This window comes from Denticeps clupeoides, chromosome 6 (assembly GCF_900700375.1).
Source record: "Denticeps clupeoides chromosome 6, fDenClu1.1, whole genome shotgun sequence".
Classification (NCBI taxonomy): domain Eukaryota; kingdom Metazoa; phylum Chordata; class Actinopteri; order Clupeiformes; family Denticipitidae; genus Denticeps; species Denticeps clupeoides.
In genome coordinates this window covers 14,611,355-14,635,678 of record NC_041712.1, presented here as the reverse complement: position 1 = coordinate 14,635,678, position 24,324 = coordinate 14,611,355, and the positions used below count along the sequence as shown (strand labels likewise).

At 42.4% G+C, this 24,324-nt stretch overlaps 2 protein-coding genes across 3 annotated transcripts in view; both read left to right on the top strand.

Annotated features, from left to right (window-relative positions):
* gbe1a (glucan (1,4-alpha-), branching enzyme 1a) overlaps positions 1 to 7,362 on the top strand; it is a 131,263-nt gene extending 123,901 nt beyond the window's left edge. For both annotated transcript variants that reach the window (XM_028983895.1, XM_028983894.1), the window contains exon 16: positions 6,563 to 7,362. In XM_028983895.1, the coding sequence (XP_028839728.1) occupies positions 6,563 to 6,625 (63 nt within the window). In that variant the 3' untranslated portion in view covers positions 6,626 to 7,362. The remainder of the gene's footprint in view (positions 1 to 6,562) is intronic.
* A 5,055-nt stretch (positions 7,363 to 12,417) lies between these two features.
* On the top strand, positions 12,418 to 24,192 carry paxbp1 (PAX3 and PAX7 binding protein 1). The gene is made up of 18 exons (XM_028982496.1): positions 12,418 to 12,921; positions 13,241 to 13,369; positions 13,520 to 13,702; positions 14,141 to 14,362; positions 14,749 to 14,852; positions 15,858 to 16,069; positions 16,674 to 16,863; positions 17,884 to 18,007; positions 18,629 to 18,731; positions 18,957 to 19,072; positions 20,390 to 20,589; positions 20,728 to 20,875; positions 21,306 to 21,427; positions 22,444 to 22,520; positions 22,606 to 22,672; positions 22,771 to 22,917; positions 23,018 to 23,172; positions 23,398 to 24,192. The coding sequence occupies exons 1-18, from the start codon at positions 12,585 to 12,587 to the stop codon at positions 23,513 to 23,515; spliced, it is 2,754 nt and encodes a 917-aa protein (XP_028838329.1). The 5' UTR covers positions 12,418 to 12,584; the 3' UTR covers positions 23,516 to 24,192.
* The last annotated feature ends 132 nt before the right edge of the window (positions 24,193 to 24,324 follow it).

The following is a 24,324-nucleotide window of genomic DNA, read 5'->3' as shown; positions in this document are numbered from 1 at the left end:
GACAGCTGGGAATAGCTGGAGCCCCTACAGGCACAGCACAGACTCGCTTTCACACCACCTCTGGTGGCAAGCGTCTGACTCGCTATTAAATCTAATTGGTGGATGAAACCTGATTCATTGGCTCCCGTTTCTTAGCATGGAGCTCTGATCTTGTGTCCTCGAAAAATTCAGTGAAATTGAAGTCCTTTCGAGTGAATGGTTTTGCGCTGGTCTGATCTGATTCTTCTAAAGATGTGCATGTACAGTTTGTCTGTCTGTTGGCTGGATGTGTTAAAACAATAAAGCACCCCTTTATGTGTGCGTGAGGGGGAGTGCGGCAGATGTTAACAAGAGGTGACATCTCATATGAGGCACTGGATTACAGAATGTAAACTTTGCCCTGTTTTCGTTCAAGGGGTGCATTCCCTTACTTCCTGAGGTAGCCTAGCTGAAAATTACTCTTGCATTGATCTTTTTTCTAAAGAATGTAATAAAGTTATGTGAGCAAGAGATGAATGTCAGTGTGCTGCCTTTAATCTGCAAGAAACATCCTCTGCTTTCTGTCTAGGTGAATCATATTTTATAGTGCAGACACAGAGAGATTTTATTAATCCCCAGACTGTACAGATTTGCCATTATAGCTGCTAACTTCCAAGCACGCAGGACAATAATGCAAGAATGCAAGTACAGGTCCGTCGATCTATCCATGCATCCATTCATTCTTCTTTTCAATCCTCCTGGCCCAAAAAATGATAATATTTCTGAAGAAAAAAAAAAAGATTATTATGGTACTGGTGAACAAGAGGATGTACCGTTGGCTTCGGTACACCCCAGGCATCCTCCGCACTTCACTTTATAAACTAAAGGAAAAAGGTCGCTCCCTATTTTAATGTTGTAATTTTTAGGGCACTATTTTCATACTGGTGCCAACCGTGGAGATTGTTCCCTAGGGCAAGGTCAAGTATGTTAATACATCACAGGTGCAAACATTATTGAACATAAATGACATTATAATAGTCTTTACTCATAAATAAGATTGGGAAACAAAAAGATTCCATGGGTGGACACCATGGACAGACCCATGCTTTCCTTCCATTTTGTTGACATGGAATTGGAGTGAGTGTTCTTGCTCCAGTTCACGAGCCCCTTAGAGGCAGCTCTGCAGTGGTTGTCATCCCCGCAGAGAAGAAGCCACCTTCAGCTGACAGAAGACGTGCACGCTTTGGTGCCCCTATGCTTCAGGGGAACGCACGGAAACACGGAGGCTCGGAAAGTCCAGCAGTCCATCATCCACTCACCCATGCACACGCTCCAGCACCGTTTTTAGTAAACAGAGAGGTGCTAGTGTCTGGAAAGTGTCTTTTTTTTTCATGGCTTGTTTTGTATGATAAAATATGTCTGACCACGAAGGGAGCTGGTCCAGGCTGTAGGCTTCACCTGGAAGCCGTGGTTTTAATGTTGAAAATGTCAGTGATGAATTAGCTGGCCTGCTTGGAGGTTGGCGCAAGTGATGCTGCTGGTAATGGACTGCACATTGTGATTACCCCTGCTGATGAGCCTAGCTGAAGGATGGTTATGCAAAGAATCAATGAGGCCGTTAATGCCTTTTTTTGTTTGAAGTACTTTTTAAGAGATTCCGCTAATCACCACGGGCATTTAAATTGAACAAGATATTAGCATGTGCGTAATTCAGTCAGCGGTGGCTCGACAAATGCACTCGTTGGTAGGTCCCTGTAACACTGGGCCAAATGCCATAAGCACTAAGAAAAGTTCCTTGCTCATGTTAACATTTCTTGTGTTTTAGATATTTGGCGTCACCCTGTCCAGAACTCATGTTTCAGACATGATAATCAGCATCTTCTGTCCCATTTTAGCAAAGTTAAAAAGGCTGAGGAGGCCCAGCTTTCGGTGGTGTAGCCATGTTACAAGGAGAGTGGGTCTCTCTGGGTTTGTGTCTGTGTTTCCTTCCACTTGAGGTAAACTGACCCTACCTTAGTTGGTCCTTACAGGCCTTATCTTATAATTTGTTAACTTCTCCAACTCTTGACTCCTTTAAAAAAAAAAACATTTTTTTTAAATGAAATACCCCAAACAAACTGAGAATATCTCAGCAACTTCAGGGTCTTTTAGTATAATAATATTAGTAGTATACTATACTAATAGTATTTTATAAAAGGATTATAAAGGTAACACTTCTGAGATTACTGTAGGAATCAGCATATATGAATAAAATGATGATGAACACAAAGCGGGAAAAATAATCACTTTTACAGGGATTCAGACATCTCAAAGTTTTAGTACAGCACAGTACAGCATCTTGACCATAACCTGAATCAAGATAATGCTAATAAAATGAGACATTACAAAACCTATTTATGGGATGATGAATTTAAGAGTTGTCATCAACTGCTTCTTCATCTCCTTATACAACCATGGAAGCAACCACCACATATCATTAGATCATAACACTTGTTCTGGAATACTTCCTTGTGTTTCCTGATCATGTATCTACATTGCTTCCAAATCTGTGGCTGAACATAAACTGACCTTTGTGTCTGTTTAATTCACTGGTGTTTCCTGCCCACACAGTCACAGCAGGAAAGCCTGGTTGCAATCTGCTGGCCCTAAAACACTTCTGGCTACTTGCCACTTTCCAGGGGGGCTGTTCCTATGTGTCTTCCTTTTTTCTTAGCAAGAAGACAGTCCTGTCAGTAGTCTTTTTTTTCTACAGTTAGGATTCGGTTTTTCTGCCCTTCAACAAGTAAATGCCCATAATCCATTGCTGGCAAATGACGGGCTGTAGTCAGACACTACCCTGCCTAGTATATTCTGGTGAATAATCACAGAACCCATCGTTGTCCGAGCTGGCAGTGTATTCTCTGGGTACTTGGGAAGGCAGTCCAGAGCCAGTAAATATTCTTAGCCTTATCACTGCATTGTCAAGTTCTTACTTTTTCCAGGGCCAGTGGGAAAGATCTATCAAGATGATGAGAGACTGTTCGGCTGTTTTGTGGTTATATTCCTGACATGTGATATCAATTGACCAATGTAAGAGTACATGTTTGGGAGCTCGTGTCTTTGATTTTCCTGTCATGATTTGTATTCTGGTAAGCATTTCAGTGCTCTGGGCACCAACATCCTGTCACATTTTAAAAGCAAACACTCATCTTGGATGTGGTAGTATTGTGGATATGACCCCTATTTCCAGCCCTCCTGGAGATGATGCACCACTTTCCTCAGTAAATGTGGGAGTTTCTTCAGCCCATCCAGATAGTTGCTCCCATTAGGCTGACAGTAGTACAACAGCCAAGGACATGAAGCATCGCATCTTCTCAGCAAGCTAAACATTTCGAGTAGCTGGAGAGACATCTGAATATTGCGGACGTAATATACATCTGTGTGCCTTGTGTGCGTGATAGCTCAACATCGCTGAGTGCAGCAACCTCATCTCACTGTATCCGTGGGAAAATGTCACCTTTTTTTGTGCAATCCCCGAGAGCAGTGCTTTGTTTCTATGGTAACTCTGGGAAGTACGTATATGTAGGCGCATGTAGGTACGAAGTGCTTAGCCTGGGCAATCCTTTGCAATTCAGCCATAGCACAGCTCTGCATCTGTCACTGACCGTGAAGGATCTGGCACCGGTCACCACACCGCTGGATACTTGCATGTGATGAATCAGCTGAGCTGTATTATTTGATAGGTTTGGTTTGCGTATGTTACCGTGAGAAGAACCCTGTGTGCTCTCTCCTTGCACATTTGCCGCTCCGTTGTCTTCATTAGCCATGTTCTGCAGAATTCCTGCTGACGACACTGTCACTCAAAAATCGTTATCTCACTGTTGCTATTTTTTTATCTTGATGTTGAATTTGCCGTTGTGCGATATTTCAAGGGCAGAGCTAATTCCCAAAGGAAAGAGAGTGTTAATTGTGCACCGCTTCCAGCTTGTCTCATCAGTTTTTAGTTACTGGAATTCAAGTGACATATTCATGTTTGAGGAATAAAAGGTTTTCTTTCCTCTTCAGAATTGCCTTTTAATGTTTGCATTTAAATCCTTTGGATCCATGCACACACACAGCAACCCTGTTTCAGGAAAACCCATACTGACTATGAAGTTAGCCCTTCCCATGGCCTCTGTGAAATTCTGTAATATACCCTTGACCTCCATGTATTCAAGCTTTATTCTTAGAACCACAGTGAAGTACCAGCAATGTGAAAGTGAAAGTGAAATGGTCATTGTGAAATACTGCAGCACAGCACACGGTGAAGCAACAAAATGTGTCTGGATACTTGCACATCCCTTGTTCAGGGACACAATGGTAGTGGGATTTGAATCTTCTGGTTCATAGGCAAGTGTGTTACCCAGGTAAATTTGAAACAGATGACAAACATATGATGGCATAATGATGGCATTCATTGGAAATGACCTGAGTCCAGACATGCTTTGTCACCCAGTAGCCACTCATGTGGACGCATGCTTCCCTTGTGCTATTGCTTTGATACAGTAGTTATATATTTTCAATGTCATGGACTGGTAGATTATTTTTGGCTTCACTTGTGTTTAGGGCACCTCCTCAATTTAAATTTAATTTCCCATCTCTCTGTCTCCATTTGAATACCCTGGCTCAACATCTTGTAACATCCGGGACCATTCCTATGAATAAGTGGTGTGAAGTGTCTTTTTCATCATTCTGTTCTCCCCAAACCAAATTACCTGGTTTGCATCAGTGCAACCCTGTTCATGTCAATGTTTTTCAAATTGATAATTTGTTACAAATCTGTTCAGACTTCCAGTCGGGAACCATGCATCTATGAAGAAATTGCAATGATCAAATCGTGTGCTAATATGTCCATCCCTCTGTACATGACTCCAACATCTACCACCACTTTTCATTGTAGCCTTGTGCTTCTCCAGTCACATACTGGGCTAGTGGACATGGCTTAAATTCTACTGTCACAGTTCCCTCAACTCCAAAACAATTTGAGCATATTATAAAGGGACAACCTTAAATCTTGAGCTTAAAGGACATTTATATAGTCGAAGAGTGTCTTAGCTATGGCCCAAATTTGGACTTATTGCGACCCTATGGCCCTCAAATGCTCCCATGATCCTCCTGGTGGGTAAAGAGAAAGAAGACAGAGATCAGCCCTGTGATGTGTCCTCATCTCTTCAAAGGAGCGTGTTTTTATTCACAGAAAGGGATGTTTTCACCCTTCAGTGTTTGTACTTTTTTTTTTTGCAGCCTTATTGTCAGTAATTTGTTTTTGCTTCAAACCTCTCCCCTCCCCAAAAATAACACTTTGATGTGAGTGCTGACGGCTCAGACATCCGACCATCTGCACCGGGATTACAGAGTCCTCTTTAGTGTAAATCAATGCACTGTATGAGAGCTGGCTTTGTGCTGCTCGCCCAGTCGCTCGTTTATCTGAACAAACATTCTTCTCAGCCCCCCACCCCCCTTTGTCTCCTGCCCCGGGGACCCCCAGCATCCGTGTGCTTTCCTGGTTCTTGCAGTGCCATCTTCTGGCGTTTTCTGGACATCTCTCACAACCAGTTCTGAAAAAAAAAAAGTCTAAAATATGAACCAGTTTGCATTGGTTGTGCACAGTTTTTTGGAAGCCTTCAGGTTGAATGGCTTGGAGAGGGATAAAAATCCCAAAATCTGAACACAAATTTGATGCAGTATGCTTGACCGTTGCCTCTAGTAAAGAGTTATATGAATTCAGAATCCTCAGGTGGGCATCAAATTGACTGTGACAGGTCCAAATAGGCTTATGGCAGCAATCAAGGTATGCACACATTTTTTGATGAATTTTAATGTCATGAAAAAAAAACCTTCCCCTGCCGTGTCTTATCAACCCCACTCTTTGAATGCATTTTTTTTTTTACTGAAGAACAAGTAAGTTTTGAACGTTTTCTAGTGTTTGCGCTTCATTAAGCTGCTTCCTGAATTTTAATTTCATTTTATTTCTCAGAACATTCTCAAACCCCTGCATTAAATTAATAATTTGCTTACATATTATAAATTCTGTATGTTTTCCACAGTGCAATAGGTGGACCCCCTCTCGCTGTCCTTCTTCCCTCTGGTCAATGTTATAGGTGCAGAGTGTCAGGGGTCATCAGTGACTCTAATGGCAACTGCATCACTCCGTCCAGAGGTTGCTCACATTATTGTTTTAGCTCAGCAGTAATGGTGCATTAAAGGGCTTTCCCCTCAGTCTCTGTGAACTATATATATTCGCTCTTGCTTTGTAAGTTAGCTATCTCAAATTGGCTCTTAATAGCATCTATTCATCAGAACTGGGTGAAGTGAAGCTTGTTTTTTAACCTCTGATGATCTCGCTGTGTGGGTGCCCCAGCACTGGGAACAGGCTATTCTATATTCACTCGCTGGCCACAAGTAGGCCAGAGTCCATCAATTGCGGATGTGTGTATAATGTATTCTGCTGAAGCAGTTCGACCCAGTGCAGCATAATAATCTATCTCTCTTGCCCTCTCATTTTCTCCCTCCGTGACCCCCTTTTTTCACTTGTATGATCTCTTTTTCTTTTGCCTCCCTCTGTCTCTGTGTCTGGGCTCTACAGGTCTACGTTCCCTGTAGAACAGCTCTTGTTCTGGCCGCTGAGGAGCTTCATTACTGTGATTAAGCCCAGGGGCCTGGCTGTAAAGACAAGTGGAAGACTCTGCAAAATTCTACAATCTACTACTCCTTCCCTCTCTACTACCCTACAGATCGATAACAGCTCAGACCTCTACAGAAACCTGGCGGGTTATGGAAAGCAAGGACAACTGGCATGGAGCAGTGTCAGCACAGAAGAACTGGTGCATTCTGGAGTCCCTCCCCTCAGCTTTTATACCCCGATTCACCTCATTAGTTGATGAAGGCCTTCATGAATCTAAACTAACTACTACAGCGTTGCAGGTCCCTAGGACTGAAGCTAGAGGCTGGATGTTGGCAACATTTTCAATCACATTTTGCAGTAAATAGCTCTAATCCTGGAGGGTTTCTTGGAGCACTTTTTAAACGTCACTTCTGTCATTTTCTGGTCCCGTTCCAAAGGTTCCAAAGGGGGTGCAAATGTAAGTTTAGCAACACTCACTCACTCACTGTCCATCTCTGCTTAATCCATCGCCAGTCCACCTACTGTGTGTGAGAAAGTGGAGGGCACGTGTGTCATCACAGGGAGAGCAGTCATACTTCACACAAAGGCTAGACCATGTGGCCCACATCTCTGATCCACAACTTTAAACACCATATAAAGATTTTAAAAATATGTAACCGTAAAATTGAACAAAATAAGACCATAGTTATGTGGGAAATGTACATTTTACATTTACGGCATTTATCAGAAGACCTTATCCAGAGCAACGTACAATCAGTAGTTACAGGGACAGTCTCCCTGGAGACACTGGGCGTTAGGTGTCTTGCTCAGGGACACAATGGTAGTAAGTGGGGTTAGAACCTGTTACTTTATAGTCTTCTGGTTTGTAGGTGAGTGTCTTACCCATTAGGCGAGTACCACCGCACCTCAACCAACCCAATCACTCCATTAAGAGAAGATACCTTCACGTTGCATAAGTTGTCTCTTGCTCTCTGTTCTGTCTTTCTCTCCATCTCCCAAGCCAATTTTATTTCAAAACTGTAATAAGCTGTGGTGATTTAGAGTGCCATTAAACACTTCTATAGTATTAGGTGACATCACAGCACTATCTGCACCTCTCAGAGTGTGTAGCTCCCAGGGTCACATGACAAATGACTCTGTGAAGACGAGGACCCTTCTCTCTCTACAGGGAAAAGTACTATATCCGGAAAGCAACAGCAACTAGATAGGGAAATACCCCCCCCCCCTTAATCGTTTTAATGACCAATTTTTTTTTCCTCTAATTAATTTAATTACCCATCAGCGTAATATATTGCAACACTTTAATTTCTCTTGTGCAATCAGCTCCTGTGCTTAGATTGTAATGTGGCTGTAATTCAGCGCCGCTGCCATCGCTGGCCTGAGTGAGAACATGTTTCATTAGCAGGATCGCATTTACTGGGTATAATGGACAGAGTCTTTTCTAGAAAAGGTCCCCATTTGTCTTTCTTTGTGAGGGCGCAGTGTCTCATTACAAACCTGACAAAACCCATTCATGTTTTTGCTCTTTCATATCTCATCTTGTGTTCATCTTTTCATGTTATTACCCTCGCAAGTGCAGCTTTTACTCCACTTGCGGTGGACCAAAATGCTTCTGTGCTAACCTTTATGCTCCATGCATTGAGAACGAATCTGCTCATGTAGTGTAAATGCCAAAATGAAACTTTGCTTCAGATATTTGCCTCCTTTTGAAAAAGTAAGTCTGCCTCTATGTGCAGTAAGTGAATTTCAATAAAATGTATTAAAGCAAAGTGGAGATGTGTCTAATGTTTCATGTTCAGTTTTGCTGTCTGGGCTTCTGTCCAATTAATGTGACGGGCAATGTAACATTAATAATTTGTCATAACTCCTAACTGTTAGGGCACTTTAGGAAAAATCTTGCTGAAATGCTTCGCTCACGACAGTGTTGCAGAAGGCAGTTTTTCCCACCTGTCCTCACGGAGAGGAACCATGCATTAAATAATGGATTTTGGTGGACAGCTCCTTTAAAGAGGAGCTACAGATGCCCTTTGGCTACAGGTCTCTGGAGAGAGGAACCTGGCTGGCTGGGTCTCTCAGTGTTGTAACAGCAGCATGGGGCTGTGGAGCTTTGCCTTTGTTCTCCTCCTCCGACTCGTTATTGACGAGCTTCTCGTGTGCCAGGAGCTGATTTATAGCCATAATTATGCACGAAATTAGGCCCAGAACCATACAAACATTGCAGGATCTGGCCTGGTTCAGTGATGGCACATTTTAACAGGCAGTCGGCACCCCCTCTGCGGTTGATGTGAGAACAATGCACACTGTACAAAATTGCAGATGCAGGTTATTAATTGCAGAATGATAATTAATTCTGTGCTTTTGTAAACCTGCCAGTTATAGTGATGAAGAGTGATGAAGATTAGTTATGAGGAGGACAGCCTTTGTGAGGGATATGTCTTTATAGAAGTTACAGGTTGTAAAGTCATTCAAAGACTGAACTCACACCTTACAAAGAAGAAAGAAAATGGTGGATGATCAAGCCAACATAGCCCTTTGATCAATTATTACTACTCTCCTCCCTGTAGCAACAGTGCTGCGCTACTTTTACTGTTTTTAAGCTACATTGACCTATTCTGCCTCCGGAGGTGTTGATTTATTTTTTGAAGTATTCTGTGGTTCTGTTGTGGTTCCCTCCTACAGCCATTTATTTTTTGTGTTGTCACCTAAATGCACTAATGGGGCAATGATCCAGTGCATCTCCAAAACACTTTTATTTGTGAACACTAGACCGAAGCAGAGGGAAAAGTTTGGTGTAATGCTCATGCAGTGGTGAAGGAGACGCATCCTATGAAGCTGCAGGATGCATTTGTTAAGTTTGAAGTTCAAGACATCATGCATTCCAGAGTCAACGTGGCATCTCTGACACACGTGAAGTCAGCCGACTGCACACATGAATGTTTCTTAAAGGAGGAAAAGCAGCTTTCACCCCCACCCAAAAAAAAAAAAAAGCTGCTGTAGTGGTGACGTGTTCCCTGAACCGGCTTTCCTTTTCCTGTGGAGTGAGCCGGTTATGTTCAAGGTGGCTGAGATAGGCATGTGGACATAGTGCTGCAGGAGCAGGCCTTAAAGTTATCGCATTCAGGCACCCAGTTTAAAAATCAGCTGTAGCTCTGCGGATATGACCAGGCCTCTAGTTCAACAGGATTAATGTTACAAATGCTCTTCATGTGGGGTGTGAACCAAATGCACTTCATTCCGGACTTCACTCCCTTCTGGTGGGTATGATAGGATTGTATCCAGCAGATTGACGGTCTGTATGCAGCCCGCCATCTTCCATCCACTCCAGTGCCATTTTGCTCTCGAAGGGGTATACAAAATATATATTTTAAAGAGATTTCTCTGCAGCAGAGAGGAGGGAAAATGACCTCAATATTCAATGGGCGACTCCATTTTGATTTGTCCCTCTCTTTTTCCACTGCTCTAGGCCCGAGGAATAACAGCCCTGACAATCATGCGGAGGGAATGGTACGGGAATGCGCTTCAACGCGCGTGATGTCAGCCCCTTTCCAACTTTTCTGTTAGACCCGAGCCCAAACCCGACCTGTCCACTTTTTCTTACTGGTTCCTATAACACTTCACTCAAGCATTAGCCCATCTTGTTCCTGGGGCTGTTCAAGACAGAACTATTGTCCTTCAAACCCTCTTTTTCTTCCATCTTATATCTATCACTCACTCATTCATAAGTCCTGTTGCTAAGGGTCCGGCTGCTGGAGACCATCCCAGGACACCAAGTGCAGGGCAGGGCGCCAACTCACCACAACTTCATATATATCGTGACAGATTATTCAGATTCAGATGAGATGTGTCTGATTAAGACATATGGGAATTTGAATATCTTTACTAGGGTTACTTTTCATGAAAAAGCCATTTGGATTTTTCAAGCCCTCTCAACAGCAATGAGAATGAAGGAGAATATCCATTTTTGACAACAGATTCGACAGTATTTCTTACAAGGCCAGAGCTCTTGATAAAATCAAGTATCTCGACAATTGCTGATAATAATAAAACAGCACAGACCTACTTTAAACAAGGTCTCAACTGTGTAAATACTGCCATCTATGGGTTATAAAAGGGTGACATAAATTCTGGTCAGATTGTAGACCCACTGCTATCCCATTCCAGTCCGGTCTAATAACTACAGGCAAAGCAATAATCTATACCATTCCACATTTATATATAAAGCACATTTAAGACAACATATTAAAAGAATTAAGAAAGGACTGCATAAGAAGCAACATAAAACACTGCATAAGAACACCGTACAAGAACCACGTCACACTGGGTTAAAAGCCAGGGTGTATAAGTGAGCTTTTAAACGAGATTTAAACACAGTGAATGACGGGGCCTGTCTGACACTGATTGGTAGGTCATTCCATAGACGTCGGGCGGCCACTGCAAAGGCCCTGTCACCTCTGTGCTTGTAATGTGACCGAGGACTGGACATTAGTCTCTGGACTGAGGACCTGAGAGAAAGGGGTTTAGTGTAAGAACAGAGAAGGTGTGACAAATAGGCTGGATTCCATTCCCGTTAAAGTGTTCACTGATCATAACCCTCTTGTCTTCCTCACCAGGATGAAAAATGGCAATCAGCGTCTTATGCGCTGGTCTTTATATTTACAAGGGTTAAATCTGGAGATCAGGTACAAAAGGGGCTCTGATAATGTTTTGGCGGACGCCTTGACACGCTCCTACCAATAAATAATTTTTTTTTTTTGATCAACAGTAAATGTTGATTTTTAGTGGTGGGGGGTGTTACTTCCTGGTATTTTTGGGTGTGTTTCTGTTGTGTGTTTTGTGTTGTTTGCAGGAGCCTGGTGATTGTAAATTGAGTCCACCTGTTCCTGCTGTGGGACAGACGGAATAAAAGGAGCCTCAGTCTCCTTTTTCGGGGCTGCGCTTGCCGTGCCATACCATTGCCCTTTGACATCACTTCCGGGTTCCCCTGCGCTTCGCCTAGGAGGCGACGCAACTTGTTGCGTCGGCCTGCTTCAGCGTTTGTTTGTTTTTCTCTTTTTTTCCTGTTTTGTTTGCTGTTATTCGTTGTAATTTGTTTTGTATGTAATTCTTTATTTATATATTTAGTTGTTAATAAAATACTGGTTAAAATTCTCCGTTTCGTCTTAGTAGGTTTACGCTTGTGTCCTTTCTTTTGTTATGGGCCGAAAATAGAAATGAAAAGAAACATTGTGCTTTCGCAAAATATCTCCAAGAGGAAGTAAGTATAATGAGAATATAATAGGAGCCAGAGGTGCAGGGGTTAAGGAAGCGGTGGCCTAGCGGTTAAGGAATCAGAAGGTATTAAACTATTCGAGGAGGGAGGATCTGTTGGATAGAATCAGAAGGTTGCCGGTTCAAATCCCAATCTGCCAAGGTGCACCGTCCCCACACACTGCCCACTGCTCGCTCAGGGTGATGGGTTAAATGCAGAGGACAAATTTCATTGTGTGCACCGTGTGCTGTGCTGCTGTGTATCACAAGTGACAATCACTTCACTTTTATTTTTTACTTTTCGTCGTTGAAGATGAGAAGGAGTCATTAAATAGAGACGCAGAGGCTTCTATCACACAGATCACACAATCGAATGTTGGAACTGTGTATTTTCATCTAAGGTGTAAATTAGTATTCTGGCGGCTATGGTTACCGATAAAGAGGGTCGCGAGGTGACCAGACCGGCTGGTAGGTTTCCCCGACCCGCCCGCAGTTGGCCGGCTTCTGTTTTCATCCAGTACAGCAGGGGGCAGCAGTGCGCTCGCAGACGTTGTCGTGTCCGCGGAGTCTGTCAAACGCGAAAGATTTTCATCCGGGCCTTTCTTCACAGGTTGGCCGCGGCGGCGAGGGAGAATGCTATCTTCTCAGGTGCGCTTTGTTTTGGTCTGGTGCTGGAGCTCCCTCAGTAGTTAGCACCCGTTCGTAGCCCTTAGTTGGTGCTGCTGCCCAGTGCGAGATGTTCAAGAAGGCCAAGAGGTGCAACTTCAGGCGGAGGAACGACTCTGATGACGAAGAGAGCGAAGACGCTCCACGGCCGCCGCTAACGCTTCAGCCACAAGCCCCGCAGCAGCAGCAGCACACTGCGCCCCTGCAGCCATGTGGCCCCGCGGCCGCAGAAAGTGCCTCCGAGCCCCGTGCTAGCAACGCCGAGAACTGCGTCGGGGCCAATTCGGGGCTCCACCAAGGCAACGGGATTAACGCAAGCGCCCTGAAGGCCGCGAAGGAGAAGAAGCGACCCAAGGAGAGCCGCGGCGCGCCTAAAGCGAGTCTCCTGAGCTTCCACGACGAAGAAGGTGCCCGAGTTCGTGTGCTCGCCGACGAACTAATTCACACAACATCTATTAAGTTGGTTGTCGTTAGGCCACGCGAAGGCGCTGCTGTATGTCAGGCGTAAAGAGTTTTTATTTTAAACTAGGTCGCGATAATGTGGGATACTTAAGGTGTCCTTCGATGTAAAGGCTTTTGATAAATTAAATATGACCTGAGATCAGGTCTCCTCTGTCTGAACTACTCGGTCGGTCCCCTCTTGCGAAATGAATTAGCAGATTTCCAGACAATGGACGTCTTATCCCCTTTTTGCTTTTGTGTAACGGCAACGTGTTCGTGTCCCAGATGATACGGAGGTGTTCAGAGTGAAGAAGTCCACCCACAGCAAGAAGATTGTGAAGCAGCTGAAGAAAGAGTATAAGGAAGATTTAGAGAAGAGTGGGTGTGCTGGCCAAGATGGCAGTGCCACTGACGGTGAGTGGAACGTGTGTCTTACTTTGCTTCTCTGGTTTATTGCGGTGATTACCAGAGCTCCTGACTGTTTTCCCACTACGTACCGTTCTAGAGACACAATGCACCGAGCCACACCTACACGCTGAAATTCTCTTTTAAAATAACTTTTAGGTGGGGCTGGGCAGGCCCTTCATGCTCCAAAAGAGGAACCGAGGACCGATGGCAGTCGGGCTAGTAGTGAGCAGGGAGAAGAAGAAATGGAGGTGGACAGCAATGATGACCCAGAGGAAAATGATTCAAAGTCTGGTAGAGGGGCCTTTAATGCACTGTCTTCTCTGAGTACACTCAGGCCCGGTGAGCTTTCGTCTTTATTCCCCTTGCCATTTATTCAACACTTTCAATTTGGTTCATATTTTTTAATGAAGAGCCATTGTGAAAGCAGGTTTGTAATCATTCATGTGGTGTTTCATTATAATGATGGTCTGTACAATTCAGCTCAAGTCGAATTTAGTTCCATGGTTGGTAGTAACCTAGTGGGTTAGGCTAGGTTCAAATCCCACTTATTACCATTGTGTCCCCGAGCAAGACACTTAACCCTGAGTGTCTCCAGGGGGGGGCTGTCCGTGTAACTACTGACTGTAAGTCGCTCTTGATAAGGGCGTCTGATAAATGCAACTTTCTCGGCTGGCCATGTTATTACACACAGCGTCCTTGCTATCCCAGATCTAAAGGGTAGAAGCTGAAATCTGATGCAGACCTCTGAGAACAAATGTCACATGGCTACATCCACAGGCGAAATCCCAGATGCTGCATTCATCCATGCAGCTCGCAAGCGCAGGCAGCTGGCACGCGAGCAGGGTGGAGATGCGCCGCTGGTGGAGGTGGAAGCCCCCAAGAAGCGGCTGATGCGTGAAGATGAGCAGGATGGCAGTGATGAAGATGAGGACGAGAAGAGGATTGTCTTCAGTGGCGTGAAGCAGAAGAGTCAGCGGCAGATGATTGCGGAGGAAATAGGTTAGTGCCCCGACTGACACAGTAAAGAGCAAATTAGAGTCTTCATCTCTCACTATTCCGTTGATCTGCTTCTTTTGTGATTGCCGTTTCCTGAGCAAAAATAGCTGTTGTCAACGATTGCATAGCAGCATTGGAGGAGGTTGCATTATAAGAATTGTACTAGTAGAGACTAAAGGTGTGAGCCTTCACTGGTACCTCGATTCTGTCATGATTAACGATGCATCATATTAGTTTTTTCACATTACTTCACATTATGTTTTCAAATACATCAGTTGAGATGAGAGTTAAGGTCTCATTCACACAGACTTCTGAACCAGGTGCTTTTCTGGCATTCGTGTTTTTTTATACTGTAGGGCATGACTATTGACTTTTCCCCTTCTGTTTAGGTATCGAAGGCAGTGATGATGAAGCCCTGGACTCTGCAGGCCAGGATGAAGAGGTGAGCCGCTGGGAGCAGGAGCAGATAAGGAAGGGAATCAGCATCCCACAGGTGAGCCTGATGCAGATCATCACAATCAGACTACCCTCATGATTTACCTCAATGATTTCCAAACAGTGCTACATGTCATTGGAAAACTGATCTGCAGTCAGTCTGTCATTTGCGGCATTGATCAGACACCCTTATTTAGAGCAACTTACAATCAGTAGTTATGGGGACAGTCCCCCCCACAGATATTCAGGGTTGCTCAGTGTCTTGCTCAGGAACACAATGGTAGTTGGTGGGGTGTGAACCTGTGACTTGGTGGTCCTCTGGTTCATAACCCACTAGGCTACTACCACCCATTTCCTAATCTTGTTTTGGAATTTGGGGAATTTACTGATCTCTGTACTATGAGACGCTTGGTCAGTGTGGCTTCAGGGCTTTGTCGTAATATTAAACAGTGCAACAACTAAGCAAATAGGGTTAGGCATGACCTAGATCATGAAATAGATTAATTTGTTTAGTAATAACACACCCTGTTTTCTGGAAACAGTTTTTTCTGTTGTTAGAAGTGACCCCTTTTACTCTAATGTGAAGTACTTCTGGATTAGTGCTCGAGTTTTTTTTTTTTATGGGCTAGAGAGGCACCATCGAGCCACATGATGTCTCTGTAATCACCTCCCTATCTTCTTAACTGGCACAACTGTTTTGAATGTTATTGAAGGATCGATGAAAGAGTTGTAGCAAAAATGTAATGTTATAATTGCAAGTTGTCTTTCTTTTCATCTTTTTAAAATATTTATTAGAATTTATTGTGTTTTTTTTATATTATTTTAAACAGTACCGATTTCCATGGCATATGTGCCAAATTATTGCAGCACACCGGTTGAAAACAACAATTCAAACAATGCCTTGTCTGTGGGAAATGGTAATAAAATGTTTAAAAGTCTCACAGGGAGGTCATGTAAAAATGTAGCATGTTGCGAAATTTTTACAACAAATCTGGCGTACCAGATACCACCCCGAAAATTGGTATGCTGCATTAGTGACTATTTATGTGTTTTGTATCTGCAGGTCCAGACCAGCCAGCCAGAGGACACAAACGTGTATTACCAGGCAACCTTCGATGGCCAGAATTATGGAGCATCGTACAGCGTGCCTTACACCTACGCTCCAGTAGGGCCAGACAAGGCAATCAAAGCTGACAGCTCAATATCGTACCCTCCCCCTAGTAGTGACTTGACTCCCATCACTACTGATCTGGTAAAGAAACGTCTTAAAGACAGGTAGGGCTTGACCTATTTTCCATACCAGCGGTTCACCTGCTTCTTCACCCAACTCCCCATACCCAAATCTTCACCGCACGTCCTTACCTTTCTTCCCTGAAATGTATGTGTTCTTCACTGCCATCAAACAACGATGGCTACCTGATAAATCTTAAAAGCGAGGGACTGTTCTTTTGTGCTTTTGTTGCATTTAAAAAACTTTTTTTTTTTTGCTTTTTATAGCTGAAATGCATCCTTGGCAAAAGAAAGCTGTAGGGCTTCATTGATCTTATCATTCACATTCCTCTGAACCCTCTTTTTAAAGTGGTGTCCAAGGTCATGTAGACATTTTAACAGTCAGACACCATGCTTCATTTATCATTGTCCCGGGCACCAAGATTTTATAGAACCCAGGTCAGGTAACATTGATGCCAATATTTTAAATCTCATCTGGTGTCCAAGTAGCTCTGTGTTTTTAAATGTTCCAAATGAATAGAAGCACCCAGTCTTGGAACAGTTTGATTTGAGAGTAATGGGACAATGATGACCAGCCTGCCTTGAACAGGTTACCGTTATGGCACACGGAGGGATGTGACAAGGACTTGTGCCTCTTCTGTGTGTCCAGGCTCAGCTTCATGCGCCAGGGCCACAGTGCCAACACCCGGCGCTACGAGCAAATCCAGGAGGATCTGCAAATGTCCAATACCACTATACAGAGACTAGAAGGCTGCTCCCAAGATGTCGCTGACCAGTATAAATTCTTGCAAGAAATGCGAGGGTATGTTCGAGACTTGCTTGAGTGTTTCAGCGAAAAGGTAAGGGAGAAATAACTTTGTCCTTTTTTTGGCTTGCTGACCTAATGCCTTGTTTTTTCAATATGACCCATCACACGCAAATTTTATTTTTTGTGGTGCTTAAATATTGTGCATTTTATTTATTTTATTGCCCCCACCTTTGAGAAATGTATATAAATTATAGAAGACTTACTATGTCCAAGTACTTTTAGTCAAGGTAATAATTGAATGTGTTTAATGAGAAATAAATGGCATACTAAGCACCTATTTTTTAGATGTTTTATCTGTTTGTCACTTAGTCAAATGAGACTGATGAACTGAGACTGAAGTAGATTTTAAGTGACAGGCATGACATTTTAGTGATAGGATCAAATGGCATGTCATTCCACCTGCATGTAGTGTGAAGGGGGATGTGTGTGCACCATAAGGGCAGATGTTTGGGATGTTGACTGGGCAGACAGAATCCTTCTATTAAATTTTTTTTTTTTTTTTATCACATTCCTTCCTTTATTATTGCTTTTAAATGTACACCACATTTCCTCAGGCATCTTCTGCAGTGATGACGATAAGCAGGCTGAGATGTGCTTTCATTTCAGTGTGGAGGTGGTGATAAGTGTTGGCTGAAAAATGCATTAGTTCACCTGGAAAAAGATTTTTCTTGTGATATGCAATATGCGTATGCATATACTGGCTGCAGAGTCTGCTGCATTTGAGGACATACACATTATTGTTAATGTTTTGTCTGGTCTGGTCTTGTGTACTTGTTTGATAAAACTCTGCAGTATCTGAAAGCTGCTGCCAGAGTGTGGATTGTGCATATAGTTGTCATTGATCCAAGCGCCAAATTCTATGGAGGGGGCAGTGTTTTTCTTAAGTACATGCTTGTTGCACGTACCACTTAACTTTTGTGTTTGCCTTCCAAGAAGGAGTTAAATTCAATTTTGTCCCATCACAGCCTCCAACACAGAGTCCTGGAACCTGGCTGGATTGGTTTCCTGCCTGTGTGAGGCCAGCTGTCACAAAAGCCATCATATCTTTCAGGTACCGGCCATCCTGGAGCTGGAGGCTGCCATGCACCAGTTACTCAGGCAACGGGCGTCGCGGCTCGTCCAGAGAAGACAGGATGATATAAAAGATGAATCGTCGGAGTTTTCAAGCCTTTCAAGTCAGTCCATCTTGAAGGTTTTTATTATTTATTTGAACGGCCTTTTTTGTTTCCCCCGTGTTTGAAGGTGTGTGTTTTGTGTGTGAGTTTTACGGGTATTAAGAATGAATGGATAAATGGGCCCCTGTCAGGGTCAAATCTAACGATCCTGTAGTGCTCATCTCAAGACTTGCTAGACAAATGAGAGTGATTATTATTACAGCTATTGTTCCGTGAATTGGAAGTCCTTCACTCGGGGAAAAAGACACTTTGCTAATCTGAACAGAGTCTGATGGAACACCGATAGTTTGTCACTGATGTGTTAAATGAGTTTTTGTGAAAGTGAGCTTTTGATACATTGTGTACACATAAAAGGTAAGTAGATTAAAACCAAAGTTTCTCCTCTTCAGTTGAGGTTCAGTTCTTCTTGAAACTAAATCTAAAAGTGTAGTACTAAATTTATGCCACAAAGTGTTTCCTTTGACAATGATTGTACTAAGGCCAGTTGTTAAGTTGACTCTTTGGTGGTTTACAGATGACTAGTTTATGAAGATTAATAATGAAAGAAACAAGTTAGAACAATAGTGTTTATGGTTATCAATCATTATGCTGTTCAGCTAATTTGCAGTCTTCCTTTTTTAGATAAGGCTGTGATGGCACCTAATCTTGACCCTTTTGGACGAGACCGAACTGCCTATCAAGAGCATGCCAAGCAAAGAAGAATAGCTGAGAGAGAAGCAAGACGGTATGTCACATAAATATGTGTGCATGTTTTTTTTTACTGCAGTAACATGTGGCTTATGTTTTTGTAGCAAACCCCAGGGCTGCCCAGTTAATAACGTAATCGCCACAATTGGAGTAGTAGATGTTGTATTACAAGTGTTTATTTAAAATAGTTCTTAGAATAGTTTTAGGATGAAATAGTTGAATGAAGGATATCTCACATGGCAACTCTTGTCCAACTGGATAGAACACGGCGCAGGCAAGCCAGGGAGCAGTCCGGGAAGAGGGCGGATCATAAAGAGGGCCTGTCTAGTGATGATGAGGAGACCTCCACTGACATAACAAGCTTCGACCTTGAGAGAGGTACCTATATCTTCTGTATTAGAGTGAAAACATATTTGACATGCACAAAAACATTGCTCTTTTTCATTATTTTTCTGGGGAACAGTATATCATTGTTCAAAATTAAATATGAAAGCCTAAACATTTTTGTGAACGTTACATATTTCACAATTTCAGCTCAAGTACTGAATAAATCTTTGCACATTGTGTCTGTATAATAGAACTTGTGCTCTGGTTGGCATCACTTGTACAGAGTTTTGGCAAGCTTGAGAAGCCAGAACACTTGTAACAGTGCTCTAGGATGTCTTGTGATCATGTTAGTGGGGTCCAAAGGTTCAACGCTAAGAACATTAAGACCTTTTCCATAATTTACCAGAAATGTGTGTGGATTTTTCTGTTTACTCTCATTGCTTGGTTTGAATGTGGTATAATGTGTAGGGTTCCTATGGTCAAACTCAATTTGAAAAGACAATTTTCCAGAAGAGATACGAAATAAACAAATATAAATGGAAATCTGACACATGAAAGCATAATGAAGTACATGTTTCTCACACAGTCTTACCGGACCTGTTTACAACAACAATGTTTAAAACATTGTGGGGCAGTGGTGGTCTAGCAGTTAAAGAAATCAGAAGGTTGCCGGTTCAAATCCTGATCCAACGATCCATTTTTTTTTATGTACTTACATTTTCCATTTCTCTACTTTGTTAGTGGATAGTGTAAAAAATTTATCGGATGCATCATGATGCATTGATAATTGTAATCCAATCATGAAGCCAGTGAAGGTTCACTTCTCTAATGTGAACCAGAAAATGGCTGTCACAGGTTTAAATCCCACTTACTACCATTATGTCAAGAAGTAATTTTTTTAATTTAGTTATTATGCACTTACATACATACTTCTTTTAAAGAGCCACTAAGCACAAAACAGAATAATGTTTTTGCTGGATTTTATATTGTTTGGATATTTTCATGAACAAAACACAACCAGCCACTGCATTTATTTACATTTTTAACCAGCATTAATGTAAACAGGCAAATAATTAAACATTTTAACATTCATTTTACCTTTAGTTTGGTCTGCTACATGGGCTGTGTGTACAGACCGGATTTTTTGTTTTTTCGGTGCTGAAAGGTGATTCTCTGGAAAATGAAATCAAAATGCAAAAAAATTCAGTAATATTTGCACTTGTCCTAATATTTAAGATGGGTAAGGTGAGTCATTTCTATGTATTTAAGAAAAAATAAATCGTTACATGTAGTATTGCAAGACCATGTTTGTGTTGCTGCTCAGTTGTAACAAGTGCTTTTTTTTTTATTTTTTTTTTATCAATTTAGAGCGCATTTGTAAAGAAGCTAAAAAGGTGTTTGAGGACGTTGTGGAGGACTTCCATTCCTTGGACAGCATAAAGTCCCGCTTTGAGGAGTGGCGCAAGTTCTATTTCAGCTGCTACCGAGATGCCTACATCGGTCTGTGTCTGCCCAAGCTGTTCAATCCACTCGTCCGGCTGCAGCTCATGTCATGGTGTCCACTAGAGGTAGCAATCCCTCCATACACGTTCGTTTAAAAATATATATTTAAAAAAAAAAAGGTTAGTGGTTAGTTAAAGGTTTACAAAACCTGGTTACAGATTTTGGTAGATGTTCATGCAGAGTGTCTTTGTTTTCTCCGGTAGACGGACTGTGAGAACTTTGAGTACATGCTGTGGTTTGAGTCCCTGCTGTTCTATGGCTGCTCTGACCAGCCCAACACACAGAAGGGTGATGTTGACATCAGCCTGCTACCATCTATTGTGGAAAGAGTCGTCCTACCCAAACTGGCCGGTAAGAAGATTATAGTGATTTTTTTTTTCGATTAAAAAAAAAAAAAAACTTTTGTCCCAGATGGGCAAATTTTAAAAGGCATACATCTAACATTGTAACATTTATTCGTATTATTTAACCCATCGATAGCAGAAACTCTTTTTGATACATTTAGTGATCAGCAACCTGACAGTGACTTGTACTCGGTGCAACTGAATTTGACATTTCATATATAAATAAGACTTTAAGGTGCATAATGGCAAAACTCCAGGTAGAACTGGTGGGGGTACGAATGTGTGGGGGATCCCTCTTCCTCTGTGTCCTATAGCCAGGACAGGGAAGACTCTCAAAAGCAGATTATTGGTCTACATGCTATGTGCTTTAATGTGTGTGTGTTTTATTTATTTATTTATTTATTTTACTTGCATTTTCCATTTCTCTACTTCGTTAGTTGTGGCAGACCAGGTATGGGACCCCCTCTCCAGCACTCAGACCTCCAGGCTTGTGATGTTCATGCAGAAGTTAATCAAGGGTTACCCTACTGTACTGCATGGGGACAGCCGAAACACTCAGGTGAGCCCTCTTGTACCCTGCTTCATGTCTCTTTCATTCGTCCCATTAAGGGGTGGACTTTTCCTCCATAAATATTAGGGCAGCACGATTTGGGGAAAAAGACATATTGCAATTATTGAGATCAATAATGCGATTGCGATATGATAAAGAGCACTTGCTTGTATATCAATGAAAAGTCGCATACAAATTACTAATAGTGAAATGTTTAATTTCAAAGTGAAACATACAAACTACTTATAACAACTTGAAATGCCCAGTGCTTTCAAAATACAATATTCTACTAAATTAAATAATCACAAAAAAGTATTTACTTTAAAAAAACATTACTGTCGAACAACAAACCCTGGTAAGGCTAAACAACTGTTTTGATTATATTTGGATATTATAAAATCCTGTATTATAGTTCTTACGTTTAACCAAAACGTTGTTTGGAGGCTGACTTGAACACAGGGATGCATAGCTTTTCTAGCTTAGCCTAGCTTAGCTAAGGTTAAGACTTATAAAACGGGATTTTATAATGGCCAAATATATTCAAAACAATTGTCCAGCCTATGAAATTGTCCAGCCTATGAAATGTTTGGAGCATACAGCAGTTTGTACAGCCCAAAGCAGCACAAGAGTGAGGCATTTTTATCCACGTCTCTCCATAGACATGTACATGCTTCACTCCACAGCAGAGCCTATCACAATATGGCAGCGACGTTTACGTACGTGTACCCATATGTCTATGTGAGTCACGAATCTGAGGTCTCCATTGAACCGAATCGAAAGTCATGTGACCAAACAAGTCACATTTAAATCGCAGCTTTTTGCGTTCATGTAATCGCACAGACTAACATCGTGATTACGATTACATTAATAGTGCAGCACTAATAAATATGAAGTTTTTATTACATGCGTCATGTACTTTGACATTTGGCAACTTTTTAGTTATAATAAAATAAACAAGTAATCAAACATGCTTTTCCATTGCATATGAAACAAAATGAAGTAATGTGGCCTTTTCTGGATTTTAGGAGGTTCTGAAAGTCATTGTGCTGCGGATAAGGAGAACACTGGATGATGACATCTTCATGCCTCTGTTTCCAAAGAAGTAAGAGTTATGGACTAGACTGTTGGGACACAATTCTCAAGTCCTATTGTCAGCCTTCTGACTTGTATTGCTTAAATTTTAATAGCTTATTGGAGAACAAGAATTCGGGCCCATACCTTTTTTCCCAACGGCAGTTTTGGTCTTGTGTGAAGGTGAGAGAATGACATTCTCTATCGTAGAATGAACTTTTTTTTTTTTTTTTTTCCTGGAAGAATGCTAATGCTTTTTAAACCTCTGTCTCTGTGAACAGCTCATGGGGAACATCCTGCAATGGCATGGCATCCTGTCCAACTCTACCCTGAGGGAGCTAGCAGTGGACAGCACTCTGAACCGCTACATCTTGTCTGCCCTGCAGACCACTGAGCCTGGCGAGGATAGCATTGTCAGGAGCCAGAGAGTGAGGGATCATTCCTCCTTCTGACCAGTAGCACGTTTTAAGTCTTCATTTGCGCCGCTGCAGGCCTCAACTCTCTGCTTGTGCTCGCTGCTGCCCCCAGGTGGTGGACTGCTTTCCTCAGCAGTGGTTCAGCGGGATGAAGGGACAACAGACCCTGCCTCAGCTGGAGAACTTCTGTAGATACCTGAAGTACCTGGCCAGCACCCTGTACCGTATCAGCATCAGCGGCTCCGATGTGGAGAAGAGGAACTGCAGGTACATGGTCCAGCTACCGTGATATAGTTTTTTTTTTTTATTCTTATGATTTTTAGATTTTTTTTTTCCCCATAAAATCATAACTTTAATTCTAATCCCAAACGAATTGCCTAGTTTTGCCATATTCTTAAAATATCCAAAATTGCTGATTTAGTGAAACATGAATTTAATCAGGAATGTCTCACGGTGAGACCTGCTCATCTTGTTCCCTTTGCTGTTTATTAGGGAGCACATCAAGGAAGTGCTGAAGCTGCTGGGCCGTATGAATGCGCTTGACCACGTGATTGCCGTGGCGACTGACCATGGCATCAAGGACGTAAAGACACTACTGGAGAACAAGTGAACAAACGGCTTGTTCGGTGGTTTCTGCTCACCTCCGGCCCTTTCTGAGAGCTTTGTATATATTGTTGATACTGTACATGTCTTAAACACCCCCCCTTGTCACTGTTGCTGTCTCTTTCTGCTGCCAGGTAGTACTCTCAGCAAGATCCAGCATCATGGCTGAATTTTATGAGGAGGGAAAAAAAAACTGAATAGGGTTGGGATTTGGATGCTACGTGTACATAAGAATGCATCATATTGTTGGATCAATTTGATTGAAGCCAACGCGTTTCTTTATACTCTGTAGGGACTATTGTCGCTCAAGGGGCTATTTTAGCTCTATCTAAGATTCCCGTCTACCCCATAAATCAGTGGCACTTGAGCCACTGTAGCGCCCCATAATTTTCATGCTCAACTTTGTACATTTTATAGTTTTTTTTTTTGGGGTATTGCGTTATTTTAAGAGTGATTGATTTAGCCATGGCATGTATTTTCTACTCTCGGGTGGGTGGGGCACATGGGTTCTCAGAGGTAAAAAAAAAAAAAAAAAAAAAACCTGTGCCAAATTGTTCCCTTATGTAAAATACTCTTTCAGGACATGGGCTTTGATCACTCCTGAGGTGGGGGGGGGGTCAGCTTTTTAATTTTTCAGGTGTCCTCTGTGTTTTTATTTGACCGAATTAAAGTTGTGCGAAGATACGTTGTGTCCTGTCCCCTCTGTTCATGTGTGCTTCTGGGTACGAGTGTGTGTTGGGGTGGGGTGTGTGTGTGTGTGTGTGTTGGGGTGTGGGTGTGTGTGTGTTGGGGTGGGGGTGTTGTAAGGCTCCAGTG